Consider the following 25,230-nt stretch of genomic DNA (forward strand, 5'->3'; position numbering starts at 1 on the left):
TCAAGGGGTAATCTGTGACCTTGACTCTAACTTTAAAAGCCCCTTGGACATAATGCATTCAGACCTCTGGTGAAACAGTGACCCTCTGCCAGCTGCCCAAGTTGTGGGGAGAAAAATGAAGACGGAGAGTGCGGGAAGGGGGGGACTTTTGGCAGCATGTTGTTTCACCCAGAGGATAACTGCTCTGGACAGAAAAATGGTTCTCTCCCTCCAGCCTTAAGCTACCTGCAACACAAGCACATGAGCCTGTCTGGAACACAATCTGCCTCCAACAGCAAGTATACATTGCCCTGCAAAGAAAAAAGCCTGAGGCCTAGCCTCTGACACTAGTCATTACCTCTGAAACTCAGCTCACTATCACTGACACCACAGTCTTCTGCAGAGCTCTCTTTTTCATGTTTGCTGCCACCTCGATTCCTCTTTACGCTCTTGTAGAATTGGCCCCAGCGGTGTCTCCCAGCATCTTTCTTTAGACGTTTCTCTTTGGCCCTTCTGTTTTGAAACCAAACCTAGAATCCCAAAGATGAAAAAAGAGGAAAATGTTTGTGGTATGGCAGCTTATTTTATTTATATCTCACTTGGGACCATTTCTTGAGGGCCACTTCTAAATGCAGAACTAGAGAATTCTAGCCTGGCTGTGCAGGGGATATTTGATCCAGAAGGTTTGAGTGCAAACCCTGCATTGACCTTAGATTGACTGTCTATCCCTCAGTGACATATCACTCAATCCCCATTCACAACATTTAAGTAGTAACTTCCTTATGTAAGTAATTGTTATTGTTATTGTTAGCAACAATAACAACTAAAAGGACCTTTAACTCAATTACAGTAACATACCAACCAGTTATCTGCAGATAAACAATATGATCCAAAATGCAATGTGACAAAGGTCAAGGAGTTCATATCTTCCCAAAGTGAAAAACAAAACTTAGCCCCGGGACTGGCAGCGGCCTGTTTCCCTCCACCCCAAAAAGAACCCGGAAAAAAGGGTTCGTTTTGGGTTGCTGGGTGCACGTCAGGAGTGTGCCAATGGCACACTTGTGACATAAGTGACATGCAGTGACGTCTATATGCTCCCCGTCGCTTACGTCAAGATGGTGGTGCCCGTGTGGACAGGATGCCGTCATTAGGCCACCACCGTGCTAGGGATAGGGACCGTGCGGTTGGTGCGCACTCCTTAAGCCTAGAATCATCGGCGGCACGCCACTTTAGGACCATCTGTCCCGGGCCTTAGACACATTTAAAGAATGTGACTTGATCTGAATGAGATCTCCCATACGAAAAGCATAAGGGTAACATAGGAACATTGGAACATAGGAATCTCCATGGAACACAAAGGAGAAAAGCCTAGGAGTGTCTTAGGTGCTTAGGAACCCTTAGAAGTCTTTACCTACCCATGGGCTGCATATGGCTGCCCTGGGGCATTTTCATGGATGATGCAGACGCTTTGCTGACACCACATCCTTGAACTAGTGCTGCTTTCAAAGGCTTTCCTGATATGAATATAGGGTAAGGTAGAGGCAAAGGTTTCTCTTTGACATGAATGTGGAGTCGTAACCAACTGTAGGGGTTGGTGCTTATCTACATTACTAAGCTGAAGAGCCAGCGTTGTCCAAAGACAACTTTAAGGTCATGTGACCCGCATGACTGCGCCGAACGCTGTTGCCTTCCCACCAAAGTGGTACCTATTTATCTACTTGCATTTGCATGCTTTCAAACTGCTAGGTTGGCAGAAGCTGGGTCTAGTGATGGGAGCTCACCCCATCATGCAGCACTTGGGCCTCGAACCACCAACCTTCCAACCTTATGATCATTGGAATTGATCTCTTATATACTAAGCCAAGGGTAGGATTACAAAAAAAACCTACATAACTGGGTAGAAGGAGTTTGCAGTGTTCCCACACTTCCATGAAGCAACACTTTGTGAGATTCTTTTTAGGGAACTTGCTAAAGAAGCCCTAAAGTCCTATGCATTCACTCCTCCTGTTTCAGAATCCTATAGTTCCATCCAGATGTGTTCCACCACATGCAATTATGATTTATAGGAAAAGGCAGTTTTCTCATCATAAGCCCAGGTAGTTTCATCTGGCCTAAGCAGGGTGCCAAGTTCTTCAAGAGACCCACCCTCAGATATTTTTGTAGCACTACAGGGATTCTCTCACAGATCCACATGCCTCTCAGAATCCTTATGCCCTGTCTCCCATTATGTTATTCTTGCATACATTTGCATCTTCAAAGGAAGCTGCTGTATTAAAACAAATATACAGTACTGCATATTCTAAGCAATTAGAAGGGGTCAGCAAGTCATTCCACTCAATCAATTGTTTTACTTAGCATCAATATTTGGCTCACCTGCACAACCCGCATGTCCAGTCCAGTCTCAGAGGACAGCTGCTCCCGCACGTGTCGGGCAGGTTTGGGAGAGTTTTTATAGGCATTTTTTAATGTTTCCAGCTGTTTAGCTGTGATGGTGGTTCGGGGCCTCTTAGCTCCAGCTTCTGTATCATCTGTAATAGAATAGATCCCTCTTGGTTTGAAACATGGAACATGAAATAGAAGCCTTCACAGAAAATTAGTATATGCCCATGCTAAGTTTTGAAAGTAGACAAGATTTGAGATGGTAGTAGAACAAGCACCAGTGCTTGGCCTAAATCCAATTGTCAGTCTCAACTAGAATAGTGGAACTGACTAAATTAAGTTGGTACCATGATACTTTAGGAAATTCCATCAGTTCAATGAAATCTGGATTTAGACGTTTAATGGTATATTTGAATGGAATTTCCATCTTTATAAATATACAGTACTAAATATACTAAAAAAATGTAGGGCTGGATCCAGATTACGCCACCATTTGAACATAACAGACCCACTGAAATAAGTGGGACAAAAGTGGCTTGTGACAAATGTAACTTATGACAAACTCAGTGGGAACAAACTTAGTTACTTAATTCTTATTTATTTAAGTGGATCTGCTCTAACTAAATCTAATCCAACCATTAATCGGTGACTGTGACAAAGAGGTGTTTGCAATACATGATTTAGTTTCAGACTTCTGTGTGATAAGAGCTGCGTACTCTTGGCATTTGCCCTTTTGCATTTCCATTTACTATTTTGATACATGGCTTTATTTGTAGTTTGCATCATTTAGATGGGGAAGTAAAGCTACACAGACTCCACCAAACTAGAAGAACAAAGCAAAACACAGAGCGGTTTTAGTGGGATATTCATATATGAACATTTTTGTGCCTGGATCACAATATGCCTCCTTAATATTATATGATAATTTGATTCTAGTCCAGTTTTAATAATTTGCATGCTTTTTAATGCAAACCCTGCTGCACCTGCATTTCAGTCCTATTGTTCTCCACATAAATTTCCAATGCCTTTTCTAGGCAAACAAAGTTACTGTGATTATCCCTATTACTCTGCAATCTATGAAGGAATATAGAAGCAACAAATGGTACATTGACCAAACTCTGCTTAGGAAGACAAATGTAGCTATTCTAAAACCTGTTGCCATCTGTCCTTTAAAGAGTAGTTTCCTGGCTTGACCGGATTAGCATGTGTGGCTGGATTAGTGTATGTTTGTGAGACCATTTTTGTTTGTGTTTGTTCCCTCCGTATGTCTGCTGTATCTTCTAAAAAGGGAAGTGATAAATGGAAGCTTGTGTTTGCATTTGAGCTCTGTAGTATAGCTGAAATATGAAGCCTTTTGTTTCCAGGAAAGCACAGAAAGTTATTTCCACTATGGTGTGTAGTATCAAAACATGTTTTATGTTATTGTTGTACATAAATTAGCTTCTTAAGAAAAACTGCATGCAAAGATATTTTGAGTGTTTTATGTTGGAAACCAAGTATGAGATTCAGTTTTAATTTCACCTAATACCCCAGGACCTGCCATAGCTTTGGGACTATGGAGCAGTAATTTGGAGTGAGTTCACACATTATGTGGTTGCACTGCCTGCAGAAACACATGTGCATGCCTTGTGTCCGTGTAACAAGCAAAAAGGCAGGACTTAAATTTGTAATAACTAAACTGAAATATGTTCAATTATGCAGATAGGTAGTATTTCACTGCTGGTTAGATCTGCAAGTCTTTTTTTTTAAGTAGCACATCTGATTCCCTGCACTTAAACCCAATTTACAAGCCAGCACCATCAGTTCTAATTTAGGCCCAGATAAGTACTGCCAAATTGCTAGTGCAGCCACAGCTTCCATCAGCAATAAAAAGCTGTACAGCTGAATTCCTGCAGTGGGTAGCAGGCTTAGCAGCCATTCTGACAATAGCAGATCCCTCCTTGAAGGCTGATTTAAATGTCTAGAGAGTACAGATACATTAAAAGCCCTGGTACACAGAAGCACAAATTCCATAGCTGAAAATTCAGATGTACTGTACTTCTATATAAGCCCATCTGTGTCCAGCTACCTTGCTAAAGGAAGGCTTGGTTACAGAGGCACTCCCCACACATGGTTAACAGCACTCTTTGGCATATGCCTCAGCTCTTTCTTTGCAACTCCAGAGGCTGCAAAACTTTACGACACTAAAGCTATCGATAGCACCGAGTCAATAATAGACATCGAGCAATATTCAATCCATGATCTTCTAGCTCTGCCTCCCGCACCAATCCCCGTAGCACAAATAGGCATTGCATCACCCTCGCCAAATTGATTAGGTCAAAATAGAGTCCTTAATTAATGAGAAGTCAGGGCTTGTCAACATGAAATCCATTAAAGACCAGTTCAGTTTTAATTTCAGTCAGGAACTGTTTGACAGTCTCTGTGGATTCATTAGTGTTTGGTGATCTATAGCCTCTTTCTGTCTCGCTTCCCTCAATCCACCCCCAATTCTGGGCTTTCCACCTACAGTGAATATTGACATTTTAGACCTCAGGATGAAAAATAGGAGACTCTCTAGGTTAAGGGCCAGATAAAGTTGACATGCAAGATGCAACTCTGTTGCCTCCAGTAAAGCTGAACCTGGGATTGTTATTGACCCTTGGTTTTAAACTCAAGAAAGATGGCAAATAGTCCTATCACATGTGGACAGTCTGCTGAGAATCTAAGCCTTCTTGAGGTGGCATCACGGAGAATAAAAATCAAACATTTGAACCAGGTGCCTGTAGGAGATACAAAGGAACCAAGTGTTCAGCTTCTGGACATCCATTAGGAGAAAAGGGGAGCTGTTGTTATGGATGCAATGTAAAGAAAGACATGGAGGCTGACAGCATGGGAAGGAGAGAGTGGTAGGTGGGGATCATAGCCACACTGACAGCAGAGTCACATCCTTACTCAGGCCTAGTGAAAAGGCCTGAACCTGGATGCATTTCATTTCCACTTAACCTGTGTTATGGGCAGAGTGCTAGTGTTAGGCTGTATATTCCAGGAGCCAAAATTAGGTGAACTATACTATAACCAATGTTGTAGTGGAGCCAGGGCTCACAGGGTTTGAGACACGGAACTATATATTAGCAGGGACAATGCCATCATCTGCCAACCCCCTTGGGATCTCCTGCTGCCTCTGAATTTAACTGCAGCCCCAACAATAAATGGATTCCCTCAGCAACAGTGTGTTATTATGAGCCACCTCTCTTATACTTTGAAGTGTTTGGGTATGGCTTTACTAAAAACCTCTTCCTGGTGGAGACTGAAACTGATAGAAGTTATTGGAGATCAACATAGCCACCTACATCTTGCATTTCCCACAGGAATGTTGTTATAGAAACAGGAGCCCTAGTGGCACAGTGGTTAAATGCCTGTACTGCAGCAGCTCACTCAAAACCATAAGGTTGCGAGTTCAATACCAGCAAAAGGGCTCAAGTTCGACTCAGGCTTGCATCCTTCTGAGGTTGCTAAAATGAGTAACCAGCCTGTTGGGGGCAATTAGCTTACACTTTGTAAACCACTTAGACCCTGCTAGTTTGGTATGAAGTGGTATATAAATGAAGCTGTTTGTTTGTCCTGGTGAGACCCTGCACTTTAGTTTTTACCACTACACTACTGATGGTAAGAAAACAAACCAAACAACAGAAGATAGTGTTGTGGAAATTAGGATTGTTGCTGGAACTTAAAGGAAGAAATAGTAGACAAGATTCAGTCCGGATCAAAGTAGGATATGTGAAATCTGAAGCTGGCATCTAAAAAGGAGAAGAAGGAGACCAGAGAAGGAATTTGGGATTCTGATAGGAAAGGGTCATTGATCAGTATGGGGTGAAACAATACAGTGGACCCTTGTTATATGCTGAGGTTTGGTTCCAAGATTCCCCATGTATAACAAAATCCGTGGATGCTCAAGTCCTATTAAATATAATGACATAGCAAAATGGTATTCCTTATAAAAAATGGAAAATAAAGGTTTGATATTTGAAATGTATATTTTTTGGAACATTTTCAAACTGTGGATGCTTGAATCCGTGTATAAAAAAATCCGTGTATAAGAAAGGCCAACTGTATATATCCTGCAAATATTTAGCTCCCCCCCCCCCCCCCCGCTAGGGGGCACCCTATAGCAATGCCCTTTTTGATACCCAAACTCTGACTTACCTGAAAGCATCCAAGCATCTTGGCCAATGATCTGGGATTCTGGGAAGTGAAGTCCAAAGCACCTGAGACTTCACTTCCCAGAATCCCAGATCATTGGCCAAGATGGCTAAGGACTCCGGGAGCTGAAGTCCACAACACCTGGAGGGCCAGAGTCTGGAATTCACTGTGACCTAATATTTTACCCAAGTGTTCTTCCTTTCCTGAGACCTAAAGTATCCTCAAGAGACACAATGAGGATTTGAGTGTTGAGCAGGTTCTCAGGTGAAGATAACACAGTTGTCCCCAGAGTCTTGTACAGCTAAGATTCTGCGGACAGTCTTGTATATGCTACATCAAGTGAGACAGGGCTTGCATACCTGGAGAAGGAAGGTGGATCCACAGCACTCTTGCCTGCCTTTCCAGGGCTATGTTACTCTATTCCCTAGCTCAAGCAAAGGCACATGAAGTACTTAGGTATTATGCAATGTGCACTAAAATAACAATGTCACCTTCAGCTTCCTTTGTGATCCACTTGCTTATGGTGGTTGCTCGGCCACTCATAGATTCACCTATTCCATAAGGATGGAGGGCCATCATTCCCAGAAGACCCTATCCCTTCCTTGAAAATAAGTCCTTAAACTTTATAGGCCCACAAAAAGTTTTTCAAGCCTGCCTGCTCTCACAGATGGATGCCAGCCATCTGTGGCACTTCAAGAGCCTGAAAGAAAAAGACAACCAGTTGAAAGAAGCCCTTCTGCCTCATTGTCCAGAGGCAACACTTAAATGCCAGCAGATTTTAAGTGGCTATTTGCAAACCCTCAGGTCCTGAACTAACAAACCTGAGAAAGAAAGAATACATTCCCATATCTTTTTCATGGCTGGCATCTTTATTTAGCCCCTACCATTCTGCTTGGCCGTCTCATAATCCTCCTTGCACACCAGGCGTCCGTCTTCCATGAGGTAGAACTCATCACCTGTGGCCAGTTGGCGGTTGCAGATGATGCAGGCAAAGCAGTGCAAGTGATAGACAAAGTCCTGGGCTTTCCTGACCACCTGTGTTGGGGGGATTCCCTGCTGGCACGCTGTGCATTTTGTTCCAAAACGCCTGCAAAAGAGGAGAACAAGAGGCAAAGCATTATAACCAAAGCTCTGTACTCCCCATGCAAGGGAAAGGGAAAAACAAATTTGCAGTTCAAGAAAAGTAGGTTTCAAAAAGAACACCCTGTTCACCTAACTATGAATTTAGGCTAAATTGTGCGGGAGGGCAGTGTGTTACTGATACACATAAACTGGAAACAACTGGTCAACAACTTTGAGAATCCCCCAGCTATCATGGCCATGCTGGGTGGGAGATTCTGGGAGCTGTCAGACAAAAAGTAACTTTTCATCACTCTGCTGAAATCTCAGGGGACAGAGATGTCCATGAATAAGTTAACCAGTGGTTGAAGATGTGTTTTCATTGCCTCACAGAACTATTTGCTTTTGAGAAAGCCTGACAAAACCAGGATAAATTATGTGCATTTTAAAAAAAACCCTGCAGATTTGCATCATGGGAGGCTTTTTAAATGTAAAATTTGGATTACCTGGGCACCCAGTGTTGTGGGTTTTAAGGGCTAGAAATACAACTAAAAACCAGCCCAGAGGATGACACTATCCTGAGCAAGGATGACCAAGAGCCTCTGTAGAAGAGTTAAGTGCTTAGAGCAGAGAGAAAAGGATGAGGAGGAAGGGCCAGAGTTTAAAGCAGTGATCGGCCCAATTATGCATGACATTTCACACAGCAGGCCTTTGTCTTCTTCACTGTAAAGAGATGGGCCTAATGGCTCAGAGGAAGGGTTGATTTTAATAGTCCTTTTAACTAAGGACTGTGTGGGTGTGCAGTTGCCCTCACAAGGACAGCACATATTTTCTCCACATTAGCTGTAAATAAATAAATTAGGGCCATTGCTAGCATGATGCATACCAAATCAATTTAGAATTGTGAAATCTTGCATGCTGCGGCAGTCTCTAACACTGAACCCCTGGATGCATCTAAGGATGGAGGCATGTCATCACAGAGCAAGGTGTGTTTTTTAAGCACAGTGGAAGGTCCCTAAGGATCCTTATCCTCACCAATAAGTCAACATAGCATGGAAGCTTGATTTACACATCTTTACTGAAGACAGAAGATTTTTCAGGATCAAGTGTGGAGGACAATATTTTAGTATAGTAACATAAATGCTGGTAGAGCATTCATGTCATGCAAGGAACTGGCACACTCTACCAGCGTTATTTACTGTCAGTACAAACTGTCCAGAGATATTCTAACTTCTTCTGAGACAGCTTTTTGTGTTCCACTGAAGGGTAGATGTTCAGCTCGTTCATTGTAGAAAGCAAGCCTACAAAGTGATGGGCTACCTCCCCTATAAGAGCCTTTTTCATCCATGCAGGCCTTTGGATCTGGTCCATCCTTCCTCAGATTTTCAGTGTAGCATGGCATAAAGTAGTGGTGCCTGATGAACACTTCAGAGTCCCCACTGCCTTTACTAAACCTGCTCTCAGCTATAGTTTAATACCAGCCACCAAACATTCCTGCAACACCAATAATTCCATCTACCTATCCCACCCATTCATCCCTAGTTTCTCCAAGCTCTTTGGTTCCCCCAAGAAAGCAGAGTATACTCTGCTACCAATCTGGCTATAAGCTGGTGAAAATAAAAATTAAATGCAAAATAATTCACGTTTCTTTTCAAGGTACTACAAGCCTCCTAGTTTTAGTCCAAATAGTTTCCTGTGTTGTTCAGGTACACTTGCCATCAAGCTAAAGTTCCAAAATGCATATTAAAAATTCAATCCAAACTAGACATTAACTGGTCAGCCAGCTAAACTGATTAGACTTAACTAGAAAAAAAAGATGGAGAACCATATTGGTGACTCTGGAAACCAGGGTTCGGTTCCCAGCTCAGCCACGAAACTCACTGGGTGAACTTGGGCAAGTCACATTCTCTTGGTCTCAGGGGATGGCATTCTAATTGTAGCATTCGAATACTGTATTACAAATGCATGCCATTCTAGGAGCAAGAGGAAATGAAAGGGAAAGTAGCACAAGCACACACACACATTCTATCCATATGTATCACCCAAAAATCATGCGCATAGTCTGTTAAAAATAATGGGAAAAAAAATAAAAAGAGAGAGAAAAAGCTGCCTGCGAGAGTGGAGGCTTGTTTCGTTCTCTGTCCTCCCTCTGACCTACCCTGAACTTGATCCTTTCTCCAGCTCCATCCTTCTCCTCCTCCTGCTCCCGTTACCCCGATTCTGCCCTTGGCACCCCCGGCTCCATTCATCACCCCAATTCTCTTGGCACCCTTCCTCCAGCTCCTTCTTTCTCTTCCTCTTCTTCCGTCACCCCAATTCTCTTGGTACCCTTTCTCCAGTTCCCCCCCTCTGCCCTCCCTCTGACCTAAATCCCTCCCCTGAACTTGACCCGATCATGATCTGGGACAAGTTCATATTTGCTGGACCCGTGTTTTTTTTCAAAAGATACAGCTTAAAGTCCACTTTCAAATGACCTGCACCAAGGGGCATTTGCCCCTGAATGGGTGTGGAAGCCTCGGATTCAATTGTGGAAACATCGGGACGAATATGAACTTCCCGTGGTTAATCCGGGTTCTGATACAGGGTAAAAGGTAGTCTGAATGGCCCCTGTGTCTTACATACATACATTCAGTAGCATGATTATCACAAAACCACAGGAAAGCTCTTGAGGGACAAGTCTCACTGAATGTATCCTAGGTCTTCTGCAGAAATTATCCATTCACCTGTATATCTCTCACAGCAGAGAGAGTGGAGTCTCTCCTTTCCTTTCCATGGACCATACTTTCCCCACCCCTGTTATATCTGAAGTACGAGAACTAGAATCTCATGTGAAAAATAGAATCCTTGTGTTAAGTCAAAGGCTTTCATGGCTGGCATCCATAGTTTTTTGTGGGTTTTTCGGGCTACGTGGCCCGAAAGGCAGTAAACTCTTCTAGAACATGGCCACATAGCCCGAAAAACAAACAAAAAACTAAGAATCCTTGTGGTTTGCTTGAATCACTGCTCTTTCTTAGTGTTCTTTCTAACCACCCCAGGACTCTGGCTGTTATCATTCATGTCAGGTACATAGATTAATCCTGAGACCACAGTGGCTAAAGGGTATGAGCCAGGAAATCCTATGCTCGCTATGAATTTACTAGGTAGCAAACCAGCCAAACATACGCAATATAGGGACAATAATGCCGATTGTTGTAATGATTACTAAAATTACAGCTGAGATTCTTCAAGCGCGCAGTCTTTGCTAGCTTGCTTATCCAGTTTGAAGTGGGCAGAGGCTGCTCCTTTGTCTCTGCTCCCTTCCCAGCTACTCCTTGAGTTTAAGGCTGCTTCCTCCTCCATATGTCTGGGTGCACCATTGCAGCTGGTTTAGTAAAAGGAGTGGGGTGGGGTACAGCTGTATTCAAGAGCCTTGCTGTTGCAAGGCCCCAGAGCAAGGATCACTGCACAAGGAGACACAGGATGTTGTTGTTGTTGTTGTGTGCCTTCAAGTCATTTCCAACTTATAATGATCCTAAGGTGAACCTATCATGGGTTTTTCTTGGCAGGTTTCTTCAAAGGAGGCTTGCCATTGCCATCCTCTGAGGCTGAGAGGGTGTGACTTTCCCAGAGTCACTTGGTAGGTTTACATAGCCAAGCCAGGATTCGATCCTTGGTCTCCAGAGTCCTAGTCCAACACTCGAACCCCTACACCATGCTGGCTTTCCAGACACTGGACACCGCCTTGCAAAAGTCCAACAAGAAAATATGTCAGTCTATCCAGAGGTTATTCCAGAATGTGTCACACACACCTATGTATATCATGTTAACCTATGTATATCAAGTGTTCCTGATGCTCAATTACTATATACATCCTAAGTACAATTGCCTGTATTTTCCTCTTTAGTCCCAAATACCCAACAAGAAAGAGCTAGCCAAAAAGGAGTAGACAGATTAATTATCCTAAAGGTACAAAGGTCCTTGAAATGATTTATCTGTCCTTCTCCAAGGGCCTTCTCTAAGTAGTAAAAAAATTGGGTTTGACACTAGAAACACACATAAAATAGAGCTATAGCCAATCGTCAATGAATGTATATTATTATTATTATTATTATTATTATTATTATATTTATTTATATCCCACCTTCCTCCCGGTACAGGGACTCAAGGCGGCTGTGTATGTACAAATGTTTGCAAAAACTTTGTCTCTACGTGTTATTTTCAAGTCTACACTTAAAACAAGGGCAGAAAAAGCACCCCCTTAGCATCCCTGATTTTTTGGAGAGGAATGGACAAAAATAGGTGCAGGAAGAGCAATTCCACCATATAAGATGGGCTAGGCTGTTTTAGCTGAAGCCTTTCTTATAACATGTAGTCAACCATTCTGATAGACTTCCTGGTGTTTTTTCAAAAGCCTCTCCTAGCCTTAAGATGGCCGGAAGTGTACCAAAAATGGCAGAATTGTCCCTGACTCCCCTAAGGAAGCATGTGTGTGTTGTGTGCCTTCAAGTCATTTCTGACCTATCAGGGGGTTTTGTTGACAAGATTTGTTCACAGAAGATTTGCCATTGCTTTCCCCTGAGGCTGAGAGAGTGTGACTTACCCAAGGGCACCCATTGGACCAAAAAGGTTAAACACAGAGCACAGAAGGGTGCAGCAGGGAGGGTCTTACAATCCCCAAAGTTCCCCAATGGTTGCCACGCCATACTTAAAACTCTTTTTTAAAAGATATAATGTGGAGTGCAGTCCTTGAAATTTCCTTCTCTGTAAGAAAATCTAGAGAAAAGCATGTGTGCTGGCTGGCCTAAGCTGCAGTCTGAACACTATTTGCAACCTCTTTCTCTCCCATTAGAAACAGACTACTATCTCTGTGCTGGCATAGACCCATAAAGCCACACCGAAGCAACTTGAAGGAGTCACATTTATTTTAAGTGCCGGAAAAGCAAAGTCACAGTGTTATAGTTCAGCCATACAGCACCTTGATTTTATGGCCTGCTTCTCTAACCTAAACTATAGATCATTAATCTGCAAAGACAGGAAAGAGAGTATAAAAGCTCCTTGTAGAAATTCACCTCTTAATTTTTATTAATGTTAACATGTGACTGCTGGTTAGTAGCAGAAACAATAGAGTGCTAAGTAGTCATTTACTCCCCAATGTGTGCAAATTATGCAACATTATATGATGATGCTCTACAAAAGCATATAAAGAGGAGCAGTGATAAACAACTCCCCTGGTCTTCTTTACCCTAGCCACTTTTGTTCAAAATCATACTGTGCTTTCACTTGCAATCCACGTATGTCTTCAGAAAGCTGAACAGTAAATCTAATGCTATACTTAATACAGTATTTGTTCTAGAGGAGAAAATATATATACAAATCCTTTGTTATGTCCACTTACTTCTAATCTGTACTGGGGTTTTGAGATCATATCTAGAGATATAATGCAATGGGGTGGCCAGCACAGGATGAATCCGGGACAAAGCTGCACTCCCAACTAAACACTTGAGCAAAATAACCTCTAGTTTACTCCAGTTCAAGTCGGAAAGTGCAAAAGTACCACACCAGCCTGTGGGTTGCGTACCAATGTGGAGATGAGGAAGGGGCCTACATCATTGCTGCCCATAGTTTTTTTTTGTCACCCCGCCCCCACAAATCAATTGCATATGCACATAAATGGTGAGCTACACCATCAACCTATTGCACCGCTGACTCATTGCACACCTCATGAAACAAACTGATGACCAACATGGGTGTTGCTTATAATACAATGGATTTATTCACAACATTAACAAATTGCCAGTCCAATAGAGGCCTTGGGGTAAGGGGGGAAGGTGGCATGTACAGGAGGGTCCTGACTATCATGCTGTGGCAATGTTTCACCGGGCACACTGATTTACTATATGGGTAGTTGGTTGTTTGTGAAATCAAGTGGGTGATTGCACAGCTGGTTGTGTGGGGTATTGAATGGGCTGACAGGTGGGCAGGAGGCAATTGGTGGCTGCTGCGGGTGTGTCCATGTGCATGTGTCTCGGGCAGAAGAGAAAAAATTATAGCATGGTGCAGCTTGTACTTGTGAATGCCCTATTTTGTCTGGTTAGCCCTGCCAAAATAGGACATTCACAGTTACTAGCTGCGCCATGCTATTTTTTTTTCCTTCTGTCCCAGACACATGCACATGGACACAGTGCCAGCAGCCACCAATTGCCTCCTGCCCACCTGGCAGAAAAAGGAAAGCAATGCAGCCTGCCCTTGGGTGTTCAGCTTGTATCGCCTTGTACTCCCTGGATAAAGGGGAGAATATACATGTAACAAATGATTGTGTCTGAAGATGACAGACTATGTGGAGACCCAGGTGGTTCAGCATGAGCTCCTTCCTGATTCAAACCCTGGAATTTCTGACAGGTGTCATGCCTTGGCATTTGGGATCTATGTGGCTACTTCTCTTACTGCCTACTCTTGCCATAATATGTGCCTCTTTTGTCCAAGAAACCTCCTGCCCAGGGCTTTCAGTTGGTATGTTGCCTTATTTTTCATAACTGGCTATAGCAGGAAGCTTGTTGCCACCAGTCCTGTCCGTCCTGATAGCTCCCAAGTCTATTTCACTTACCATCCTACCTAACCAGTTAGCCAGTCTCCTGCCAGAACCTTTCAAAAGCCATGATTACATTTTAATACATCTTTTTTTGCCTTTATTCACACAGTGTGAAAAATGTTCTTCTCTCATAAAAAAGCATGTTCTTTAATGGCACCTGTCAGGGTCTATCAAGGCTCAGGAAATGTGGCTAAGTAAACATGCCATTTGTTACCGTGTGCCGCAGTAGCAGCAATTGCTGGACATCAGATCAATCAGTTTTTAAAAGGCAAATTAATAAAAGGATATGTGGTGGCATAAACACATTAACATGGAAAATTCATTCCATCCCTCCCCCAGTAGATGTCCTTGTGAGTAATATAATAGCAGCAATTCCCTGCAGAGAATGGCTCGCTTTAGTGCTAATATTTCTGCATTTGGCAGCCATAGAGTTTGCAGGGAACTGGACATACTAGACAGCCATGTGAGTCAAATGGTCCTTTTGCATTTTATATAGGTGTTTGAAGTGTACACCTAAACAAGTATATGCTGAATAACATGGACAATTATTATTATTATTGTTGTTGTTGTTGTTGTTGTTGTTTTCATTGTTATTTTACATCCTATTAACATTAATACTTTCCTCCATCATTTTCCCGCAATTTATAACACGAGTTCTTCATCTTAATGTTCCCAGTTTAATAATTACAGTACTAATATTAACTTCACATTTTAAATAAATCACTAAAATTAGTAACACATAAAAAGATCCTCATTTTATAATTGCCTATGTGATTATTTTAATCATCTATTCATAATCATCCATCTTTAAAATAAAACCAGTTCCTAACCTTTCCAGTCTTGGGCTGTTTATATCTTTAACTGTCCCTCTGTCCATACTCTCTTTCTGATCCATCTACCTCTCTACTGAAATGTTAATTTGTTAGTTAGTCGTATCTTCTCTCTTTTCTTTTCCAAGATTTTACTTTTAGGCTTGGAATGTTGTTGTTGTTAGGTTCCCCTATTTATTTTCCCATAATGGTGTTACATATCACCAGTCTTCTTTGTATTTCTTCAGTGAGTTGCTGTCCAATACAGTCAGCTCTCCATATCCATGGACTTTTTTATCCACAGATTCAAGCATCCACGGACTGAAAATATTTTTAAAATATATAAATTCTAAACAGCAAACCTTGATTATGCCATTTTATAGAAGTGACACCATTTCATTGTCTCACTGTATTTAATGGGAGCTGAGCATCCATGGATTTTGGTATGCATGGAGGGGTCCTGGATCCAAACTCTAGTACTGTAGATACCAATTGCCCACTGTATTATTGTCAACTTGTCCATTTTCACTATCCTCCAAAATTCTCCAATTCTTTTCTGATGTTAGCAATTAATTCTTCACATAAATCTTTCACATCATTTTGCACATCAGTCTTTAGCTTCCTCATCTCCTCCAGAAGTAACATGTTGGTGTCCACGGATTTTACTACTAGTTCCAGTGCTGGTCTCCTTTTTGCTGACTGCATCTAAGTTTGGGCAATTGCCTTTCTGGTACCAGAGGTCATGACTAATTTTTTTTCTATAGCTTTATTCTACATGTCTCAGTATTAAATGTCTCTTAACTCTATATAAGGATTTCCTTTAGCAGAACAATCCTCCAATATACAAAATCCAATTCAGAAAAATAATTATGGAGATTATTGCACACGCCTTATCCTGTCTTTTTCCGACAGGATACATGTGTGTTTGACTTCAAAGATGGGTCTTATTGTATTCTCCTGTTTGCAGCCCATATGCAACCCAAGTTTATCCTGCAGCTTTTCAAGGTAAGGATTTTGCATGCAATAATCTCCACTAACAACATGGACAGATCTGAAACACCTGGAGATCAGATTCACCTGAGAGTCAGAACTGGCTACAGCCCCCAGCTGAATAGGTGCTCAGCAGCAAAGCCAGGTTTCATGTGTGGAAAAGTTCACTTCTGGGACTTTCATGGCTAATCACAACAACATTGAGGCTGGAGCAAGCTTGTTTTCTGCTGCTCCAGAGAACAGGACCTGGAACAATGGATACAAGCTACAGGAAAAGAGATTCCACCTCAACATTAGGAGGAACTTCCTGACAGTAAGGGCTGTCCGACAGTGGAACAAACTCCCTCAGAGTGTAGTGGAGTCTTCTTCCTTAGAGGTCTTTAAACAGAGGCTGGATGGCCATCTGTCAGGTATGCTTTGACTGAGAGTTCCTGCATGGCAGGCGGTTGGACTAAATGGCCTTTGTGGTCTCTTCGAACTCTATGATTCTATGACCTCCTTGGGAATTCAGCACAAAGTCCCTGTCTTTAATATTCTTCTTTTGATCTTGCCTCCCTGTATCTTTCTTTTCTCTCACCATGAGAAACTAGATACTTTCATTAGTCTATGAATTAAAATATATTCCAGAGACAGGAACAGATAGGAAACATGCTAAATTCAAAAAGGTACACAAAACAGCAGAGCCATGCTGGCTAGTTACAGAAGTGCTGGTGCAAGTATGGGAAAAGAGAAGTGACACAATGTCAGCTGCCTAAAGCCTGCCCTGTCTACATAATAGCATTTGACTGCATCCTTGCAAATGGGGTTTGTTGGAATTTGTGTAAAGCATGGTCACTGTTCATTGATGCTGCTGTACATATGTGATCAGGTGTGTGTGTGTGTGTACACACATACATACACACTACCTATATCCCTATCAGGTTATAACATGGATGGTGCAAAGTGTACTCCATGGGACACTACTTTGAGGTCTCAATCCATGACCGCTGAATTGGAACCTGGACTCCCAGGAAAGAAATTCAGGTGATTTTTATTTATTTTTTGCTCCAAATCTCATGCAACATTGACCAAAAAGTAACACTTTTACCCCAACAAATATACCAAGCTCCCCAGCCTTCCCCAGTATATTTAAATCCTGACAAGCTGAAAATCAGCCAAAATTGAAACTGCAAGTGACATGATGTTGCTTTGGCACATGTTGGCTGTGCTGGTTTTGCCTGCAAGGGAGTGAAAAATGCTGACCTGCAGAGTCACACATTCCCCCTGCACAGTTGTCCATCTGGGTTATAGTATGACCAAGAAACAGAATTAAAGACAGAAGCATTAACAGTTACAATTCTGAATGGTTTCTATAGAATATTCAGGGCTGAAGAGCCAGGGAGTGGAGGAAATGTGCCTCTGCTTCAGACAGTGGAGTCACCAAGAGAAAGGAGCAGGTACACCTTCCATCCCCAATTTTGTCTCTCTGAACAGCTCCTTATATACATTCCATCTAAGTCAGGGATTCCCAACATGGGGTGCAAGATGGAATTTCAGGGAGTGGGACAAAGATTGGCTTGTGTCCTTGAGTCATCACTCATTTTTTTCTGAATAAATTGGAATCCAATTGCTCCGTTTAGATTTGCATTTCATGCACTGAGTTAAAAGATTATTTTTTAAAGTGCAATTTGTTCACCTGCAGTATTGTATGTTGTTCAATTTGTGGTTCAAAAGTTAGAAATTTGACCTCTTCATCTTCATCTTCATACTTTTTAGGGGGTGTGAACATTAATCAAACATTTCCTAGGGCATAGAAAAGGTCAGGAACCACTAATTTAAGTAAATAGTTGTCATTTCTGCACCTTATTCTAACATAATAAAATAATGCAGAAAGTACTTCCTCCAACCCGATAAATAGGCTGTGTGTGAAAAACATAGATATTTTTCGACATTTTGACTACTCTTGTTATTTAACTCAAAATTGTAGTAGAGTTTCTTTTCTTGGAAATGAGCCTTGTTGTTTTTGCTTCTGGACAGGTATTGATTAAATCATTGAAGTCTATAACTGTTTACAAGAGTTGTTTCTGCAGTCACCAGCATCAAAGAGTTTATCTGTAGACTGAGCACAGTCCTGAGTTCACAGTTCTAGATGCATCTTTCCAATATTAAATGCCCAATTTTATTATGTTATTTCTTGTATTAATTTCATGTATATCCTGCCCTTTCTGCCAATGAACTCAAGGTGGCGGACATGGTTCCTCCATGTTCACAACATCCCCAAGGTCAGGCAGAAAGAGGAAAAAACTAGTGTCACACAGTGAGATTTATGTCTCAGTGCAGACTAGAACCCAGACCTTCCAATCCTAGTCCAACATTTTTGCCATTACACCAAACGGATTTTGCCTGGAGGATCATCGTGCATCTAATAATGCACAAGCCAAATAGTAAGCCAGTACTGAAGAGGCAGAATTATCTCCTGTGGCTGTCTAAATCTATTGGTAGTCTCAACTAGAGTAGATCCACGAAAGCAACTGTAGAACAGTGAGTCAAAATGATATAATTCATCTGTTCTAGTTGAGGCTACCAATTTGTATCCGGGTCAAGACATTGTTGGACTGCAAGTTCAAACAACCCTAGCCAGCTGAGCCAATTGTGAGAAACGTTGGGAACTGCAGTCCAACAACTGCAATCCAAATCCCACTCCTGTACTATAGTAACTTACTTTAAAATCATACTGCAGTCCAACAACTGCAGTCCAAATCCCACTCCTGTACTACAGTAACTTACTTTAAAATCATAAGCATAAAACTATGGGGAGGGGGAGGGAACCATACAACATAATAATGGTGGTATTACATTACAGCTATTGGTCACTGAGGCGTGGTAAATACCACCCCAAAAGGGCAGGCTGGAGGCGTCCATTTTAACTCCAGAGGGATGCCGCAGCAGCCAAACTGCATGGCATCCCTCAGCAGTAAAAAGAACCTGGAAAAACCAGGTTCTTTTAAAGTCGCCTGGTGCACATCATGTGTGTGCCATTAGCACACCAGTGATGTCAGCGATGCGCAGCGACATCTGTACACTGCATGTCGCTTACGTCATCATGGTGGTGCCTGTGTGGACAGGACACCACTATGATGCTGCCGCCGTTACACGCCAGGGTTCAGGAGCGTGCAGTTACTGTGTACATCCGAATCCTAGTAGCGGCGGCAGCACACCGCTTTTGGCCCGTCTGTCCCAGGCCTGAGTTAACAGAATGGTGGGCTGGGTAAGCCCTTGGTTTGACCTAGCATAGCTGTTCTTATGTACTTAAATCAGCATAAATGTTAAAGAATCCACAAAATTTATCTGAAATTCTAAAAACTCTCAAAACAATATAGAACATGAGACAAATCAATAAATATAGAAAAATATATCCTATGAGGCTGAACAAGAACTCAAGCAGAAAACAAGTGGCTTCACTCTCTTTTCTGTGAGATGTTCTTCACCTCCTAAGAAGAACAAAAAAATCTCTAAACAGTCCAAATAAAGAGGAAGATATATCCACCCCAGTATTTGGGTTCCTTTTTACTATAAATCCCCTGTACATTCATCCTTTCCTGAAGTCTCTCAGGCTCTCCCTTACTAGTGGTTTTGTACATTTATTCCAGTTGAAAACTGCTTTTGTGTTGAGAATGCTATCACAATCTCCTCATGCAGAACCTGAAGTTGGGTTGTACATTCGTATTTGCTGATTACTTAGGATGGTGAGAAAAAACAGGGATTGTGAAGAGTTCCAAAAAGATCTCTCCGACCTGAGAGAATGGACTGGGATTATTTGCTCCCAACATGTAGTTGTTCTTGTTAACTGCCATTGAGTCAGCTTCAATTCATGGCGACCCCAAGTCCCCCTATCCATGTATCAGTTTGTATTTGTTTTCACTGAATTTTCTTTTACCATTTTAGTCATCCATATTGGGGCAAAAAAAATCAAAATCAAAAATAAATCCCAGCTTCACATGTACACGGATCAGATGACAGCTGACCAAGAGATTTGGAGTCATGGGTCATATCTCTACGGAAATATCAGCATGATGTGTGGCAATTTGAAATATATATATAAAAATCAAATTCCAAGTTGGTTCTAATTAGAAAAAAATATATTGTGCTGCCAATATTATACTACTGCTGTTCTATTTCATGATGTGACCACATCTGGAATACTGTGCACTGTTCTGGTCACTGCACTACACCTGAAGCAACTCACCTGTTTGTGTGTGTATTTGCCTCCAGGTCCCCTGCTGACTTATAGGGTTTTCTTAGGCAAGGAATATTCAGAGGTGGTTTTGCTAGTTCTTTCTTCTGAAATGTAGTCTACAACACCTGAGATTCCTTGGTGGTTTCTCATCCATGTACCAACTAGGCCTGACCCTGCTCAGCTACCAAAATCAAATGCGATCTGGTTCATTTAGGACATTTAGGCAGGCTTTGTTAATGTTTAGCTTAGGAAAAAAGCAAATAAGGGGAGGCATGAAAGAAGTATATAAAAATACACATCTCTCATTATCTTAGATCTGAAGTTCCTCCACTTAGTGGTGGAAGGTTCAAAGCTAGAGATGAAAATAAAATTATATATATATATATATATATACATACATATATACATACATACATATATATATATATATATATATATATGAGAGAAAGCTATTTGTCTTGTATCAGGAAATCATGCTTGCAGCACTTGGTATTTGTTTGTGGTCTGCCATCCAAGTGTTGACCAGAGCTCACCTTGCTTAGCTTCCATAAGCAGATGGGATTTGGTGCCTTTAAGGTATTTTAGCCTCACCATGTCTACAGAACTAAGAATGAATTTTAAATTTTAGAGAAACAAAGGGCTTACACATAACATATTAATGTAATGTAATGTAAATACTGTATGTACTCATGTATAAGTCTAGAAATGTAGGTCAAAAAATTGACTGAAAAAACCTGAGTTGACTTATCCACGGGTCAATGTAAGTAGTGTATCTTAACTCTTATTTAAAAGAAGGAAACATCCCCTGATGAAAAGCAAGAATATAATATGTGAAGCACCAGCCCCCTCTACTCTCTCATCCATCCAGCCTTAAGAGTAAGCACAAAGAGTTATGCCTGCTGAAATTTTGTAAGTTCTTTGACATTATTTCGCTTTGCTTCATCCTTAGATCCTATGCTATATGCCCCTATATTTTACCCTCGACTTATCCATGGGTCATAGCAAAAGCCATAATTTTGACCCCAAAACCTGCCGTCAACTTATACATGAGGTCGACTTAAAATTGGGTATATACAGTAATAAAATTTGCATTTGTCCTGAACCTTGGTGTCCCATCCTCCACTAACAGCCCTGTTAGCACTGGTACCCAAAGGTCATCATAATTCAGAAGCAACTTGAAGGCACACAACATCAATCACAACTTGACCATAATATGCATAACTCAAGTCATACTGATTTCCTTCAGGTCAGCCTATGGACAGTTCACTGTGAAGAATATCCCTTGAGGAAATCCCTTTCTACAAGGAGTTCAAGGCTGGCCCATTAGGACAAATCTCCTTTTAAACTGCACTTTCACTCTAGAAACTAAGGCCCTATACAGACAGGCCAAAATAAAGCTGCTTCGAGTCACTTTGGAAGTATTCTGTTTAAATAATTAATGCATATTAAGAGCCCAAAAGCTGCACCAAAGCCATGATCCAGTCCTAAGGACTGGTGCACAGCTTTGGTGCAGCTTCCGGACTCTTGGGACACATGCATCATGTAAACAGGATACCTCCAAAGTGACCCGAAGCAGCTTTATTTTGGCCTGTCTGTATAGGGCCTAAGGTTGTTTCCAGATGAGACTTTTAATATATAATTCTCATGCCTACTACATACAATATTTTCCAATACAATATGAGGGAGAGAGGATCCAAATGTCATAAGCCAACCTTTCCTTCCTACAACAAAAAATATTTCAAGGCACATAAGAGCATAATAGCAGTGCAATCTTTGCATGTATGGCTATGAGCATGCATAGTATGGAACACAGTAGGAGTAGTCTTCCCTGTGGACCAAAAATAATAGGTTGTGGTGGCCCTTTCTTCTCTTCTTTTTTCTGCTGTACATTTGCAGGTTAAAAGCCACTCCAAGTCAGAGAAGCAAGAGCAGTCAGCAGTAAACTGGTTAGCTAAAATCTCCTTGCCCAATGCTACTGGCACAATCTTTCTTTAATTTCTTTCACCATTGCTGCTTCAAAAACTATAAACATATACACACCAAATAGTATTGGGAATAGATGTAGATGGTCACAAGTGATGGGGAAGGAAAGAGGATGGGAAAACACAACAGTGTTATGCATGAGGGACATATATTCATGACAGCATGATGGACTTAGCATGATGGACATATATTCAAAACCCTAGGTCTCTGGAGTGTGGAGAGTCAATGAACAATTCAGCATTTCACTTCTAACAAATCAGTAGTGACTGGGGACACTAGCAGCTCTGGAAGCACCCTGAATGTATAGACACACAGGGAGCAAGTTGCGGGTATTGCTCCCCAAATAAGAACTCTGCAACCCCAAATGAAATTTTTCTTCAGGCCCCAAACTCCCTATTTTGCCTTCCCACATTATGTAACACAGCAAGAGCAATGATACAGTAATATTAGGCCCTGGACAATGGATTCTTTGGATTCCCTCTCTTTAGATGGTATTACTTGCTTCAGAATGTGCTAAGCCCGTCCCGCTCAACTGGAAAAGGGAAGAAAGAGAGATCATTTTCTTATTTTACTGAGTGGAGCCCTTGCAAAACCAATAAATCTAATCTTCTATCAATTATATATATATATATATATATATACACACACACACACACACACACACACACACACACACACACACACACAGAGAGAGAGAGAGAGAGAGAGAGAGAGAGTGTTCCCAAGCTGGGCTGCCGCCGCACAGATAACTGACATGCATTTTGAAGCAGCACTAGTGGGGACGACAATCATGTCAAAAAAGAAGTGATTGCAAGGGGATAATGAAAAGATCCATTTCATAGTGGGAACAAGGGACCTTTTGGAATCAATTTACCAACACAGAGCGAAGGCGAATCCCAAACCAGGTTAAATGTAAGTGGGAATGAGCCCCCAGACTGCTGTCTCAAAGGCCTGCTCCTGATAGCACCACTGGACTGCAGACAGCGACAGACCTCCAAAGCAATCTGTTCAGGATCTAAGCAGTTCCAGAAAACCTTGTTTTCCCCTCCTCTCTTTAGCTAGTGCTCCCTTACATTTCTGGATTCTTTCAGTACTGTGCTGTAGGTTTGGCTTTCAGTTGTTCTTCCCACTCTTCATTCTAACTCAGCCTACTGAGGTCAAGAAAACTAGCAAAAGCACAATGGAGAAATGTGCACCGAAGAACGCCTTGAGCATGCTCCAATTGCTGTTGTAGACACCAAGGAAAGGAAATGCAGCAACTGAAATGTGAAACCCTTGGATAGTAGTGAGTGGTGCTGGAGCTATATATCTCACCATGAAAGCTCATGGAGCCATGAGACATACAGTGGAAGCATATATACAAGCAAAACTGAATAATACGGAAGAGAAAGATCAACAAAAGAAGAAAGAAAAAGGAATATTTGTGTTGCTGACCAATCCAGAGTAACCAACATGCATTGCAGATACAGACTCACATGGTGGAATGTTCCTCTATTAACACAGAAGACAAGACAGTGTGCATGGAAAACTAGATGTCAGAGAAAATGGGACGAAGCATTTAAGCTTGAAGAGGATTCTGGTCATGGAGATACTCAACATGAGCTAGCCCAAAACTTATGGAGAGAGGGAGGGGCACACCAACTTCAGGTTCTCCTTAGATTGACTGTCTGAGCTCTGTTTGTACATTTGTGCAGTTAGGAACTGGAAACCAGTATCCCACTTCAATATACTAGATGATAAACTTTCTAGCATGGAGATTGGTTAATAAACCCAACCAGCGGGCTCTACCATTAGGCAGAGTGAGGCAGGAACGCAGGCAGCCAGTGTTGCATGCCAGAAAGTGACATCAAAATGACATTTATTTATTAAAGGAAATTATTATTCTACTTAATTTGTGCAGCTAGAATGCTGATAGCATCCTTATGGAAAAGTGAACACATACCAAATATAGACAACTGGGCGTTAAAGGTAGACGATTTTATGGAAATGGATAGACTAACATGTTATGTAAATAAGAAATCACCGACTGATTTTAAACAAGATTGGGAACCTTGGATAAATTATTTTAAAAGAAGAAAAGGTATTTTATGTTGGTTTAATTTTTGAATAATCCCAATTTGCTGAAGAGAGGATTATATTAAGAAATATTATAGTAGTTTAGGAAATATTAAGTTGAAAGAAAAGAAGGGATAATAGATATGGTCTTAGTTTACCAGATATTTACGTGTAGAGTAAGAAAACTAAAAGAGCTAACGAGAGGTTAAAAATTAAAAGGTATAATTATATATGGAAATGGATAAGAAGATAAGAAAGTAATAATTTGTGTATATATGTACAACAGAAAATTATGATAATATATTTTATTTGTGGAAAAACTGAATAATTTTTTAATGCCATTTATTTATTTATTTATTTGTGGCCACTGTAGTTTTACTGTATCTGAAATTTTCTGTCTCAGGCACTGTCATGACCAATGAAATCTTATCTCAACCAATCAGTCTTGGTGAAGCGAAAACAAAAGTCTTTTATTGCAGACATCAGACACAGAAACCATCAGTAGTGCTTTTGGATCAGATCTTATGTTCCACACCCACCAGCAGCTAATAAAAGCATTCGTATTAATTAACTCCACCCCTACGTTTGGCACGCATTATTTATTCTACTCATAACAACGTCTAACAGTTTTCCCCCATCTCCCACCTGAATGTCTTCAAACCTCTACCTAAAGATAAGACACGGCCCAAGAGAAAAAATCCCCCCTGCATTCCACAAGCTTTTCTCAGCAGCTAACACAGTTATTAAGCACATTGACCCCTACTATACCATTGACCACCCAACTGGCTCCAGTCTAAGCATCTCCCATCATCCCCAGCAATATAAAACACACCAAGATAGGCACTCATGGCAGATTTTATGCACAAAGGATGCTATAGATTATGCCAGCCACCAAAATAACTTTGCCTGACTATTGTAGCGAGTGCCATTGCTTAGGTATTTTGCTGCCGTACCCCAGACAGCAACATTTCTTTTATCAAGAAATTCAATTTCAAGTTGTTTCCAAGTTATGG

The 25,230-nt window shown here is 41.4% G+C and overlaps 1 protein-coding gene across 1 annotated transcript in view; it reads right to left on the reverse strand.

Moving 5' to 3' along the window:
- LHX4 (LIM homeobox 4) overlaps positions 1–25,230 on the reverse strand; it is an 81,997-nt gene that overhangs the window by 4,966 nt on the left and 51,801 nt on the right. The window contains exons 3-5 of the mRNA XM_042464049.1: positions 7,422–7,624; positions 2,353–2,507; positions 338–509 (exon numbers count right to left, since the gene is read on the reverse strand). Of these exons, the coding sequence (XP_042319983.1) occupies positions 338–509; positions 2,353–2,507; positions 7,422–7,624 (530 nt within the window). The remainder of the gene's footprint in view (positions 1–337; positions 510–2,352; positions 2,508–7,421; positions 7,625–25,230) is intronic.

The sequence above is a fragment of the Sceloporus undulatus genome, chromosome 4 (genome assembly GCF_019175285.1).
Source record: "Sceloporus undulatus isolate JIND9_A2432 ecotype Alabama chromosome 4, SceUnd_v1.1, whole genome shotgun sequence".
NCBI classification, from domain to species: domain Eukaryota; kingdom Metazoa; phylum Chordata; class Lepidosauria; order Squamata; family Phrynosomatidae; genus Sceloporus; species Sceloporus undulatus.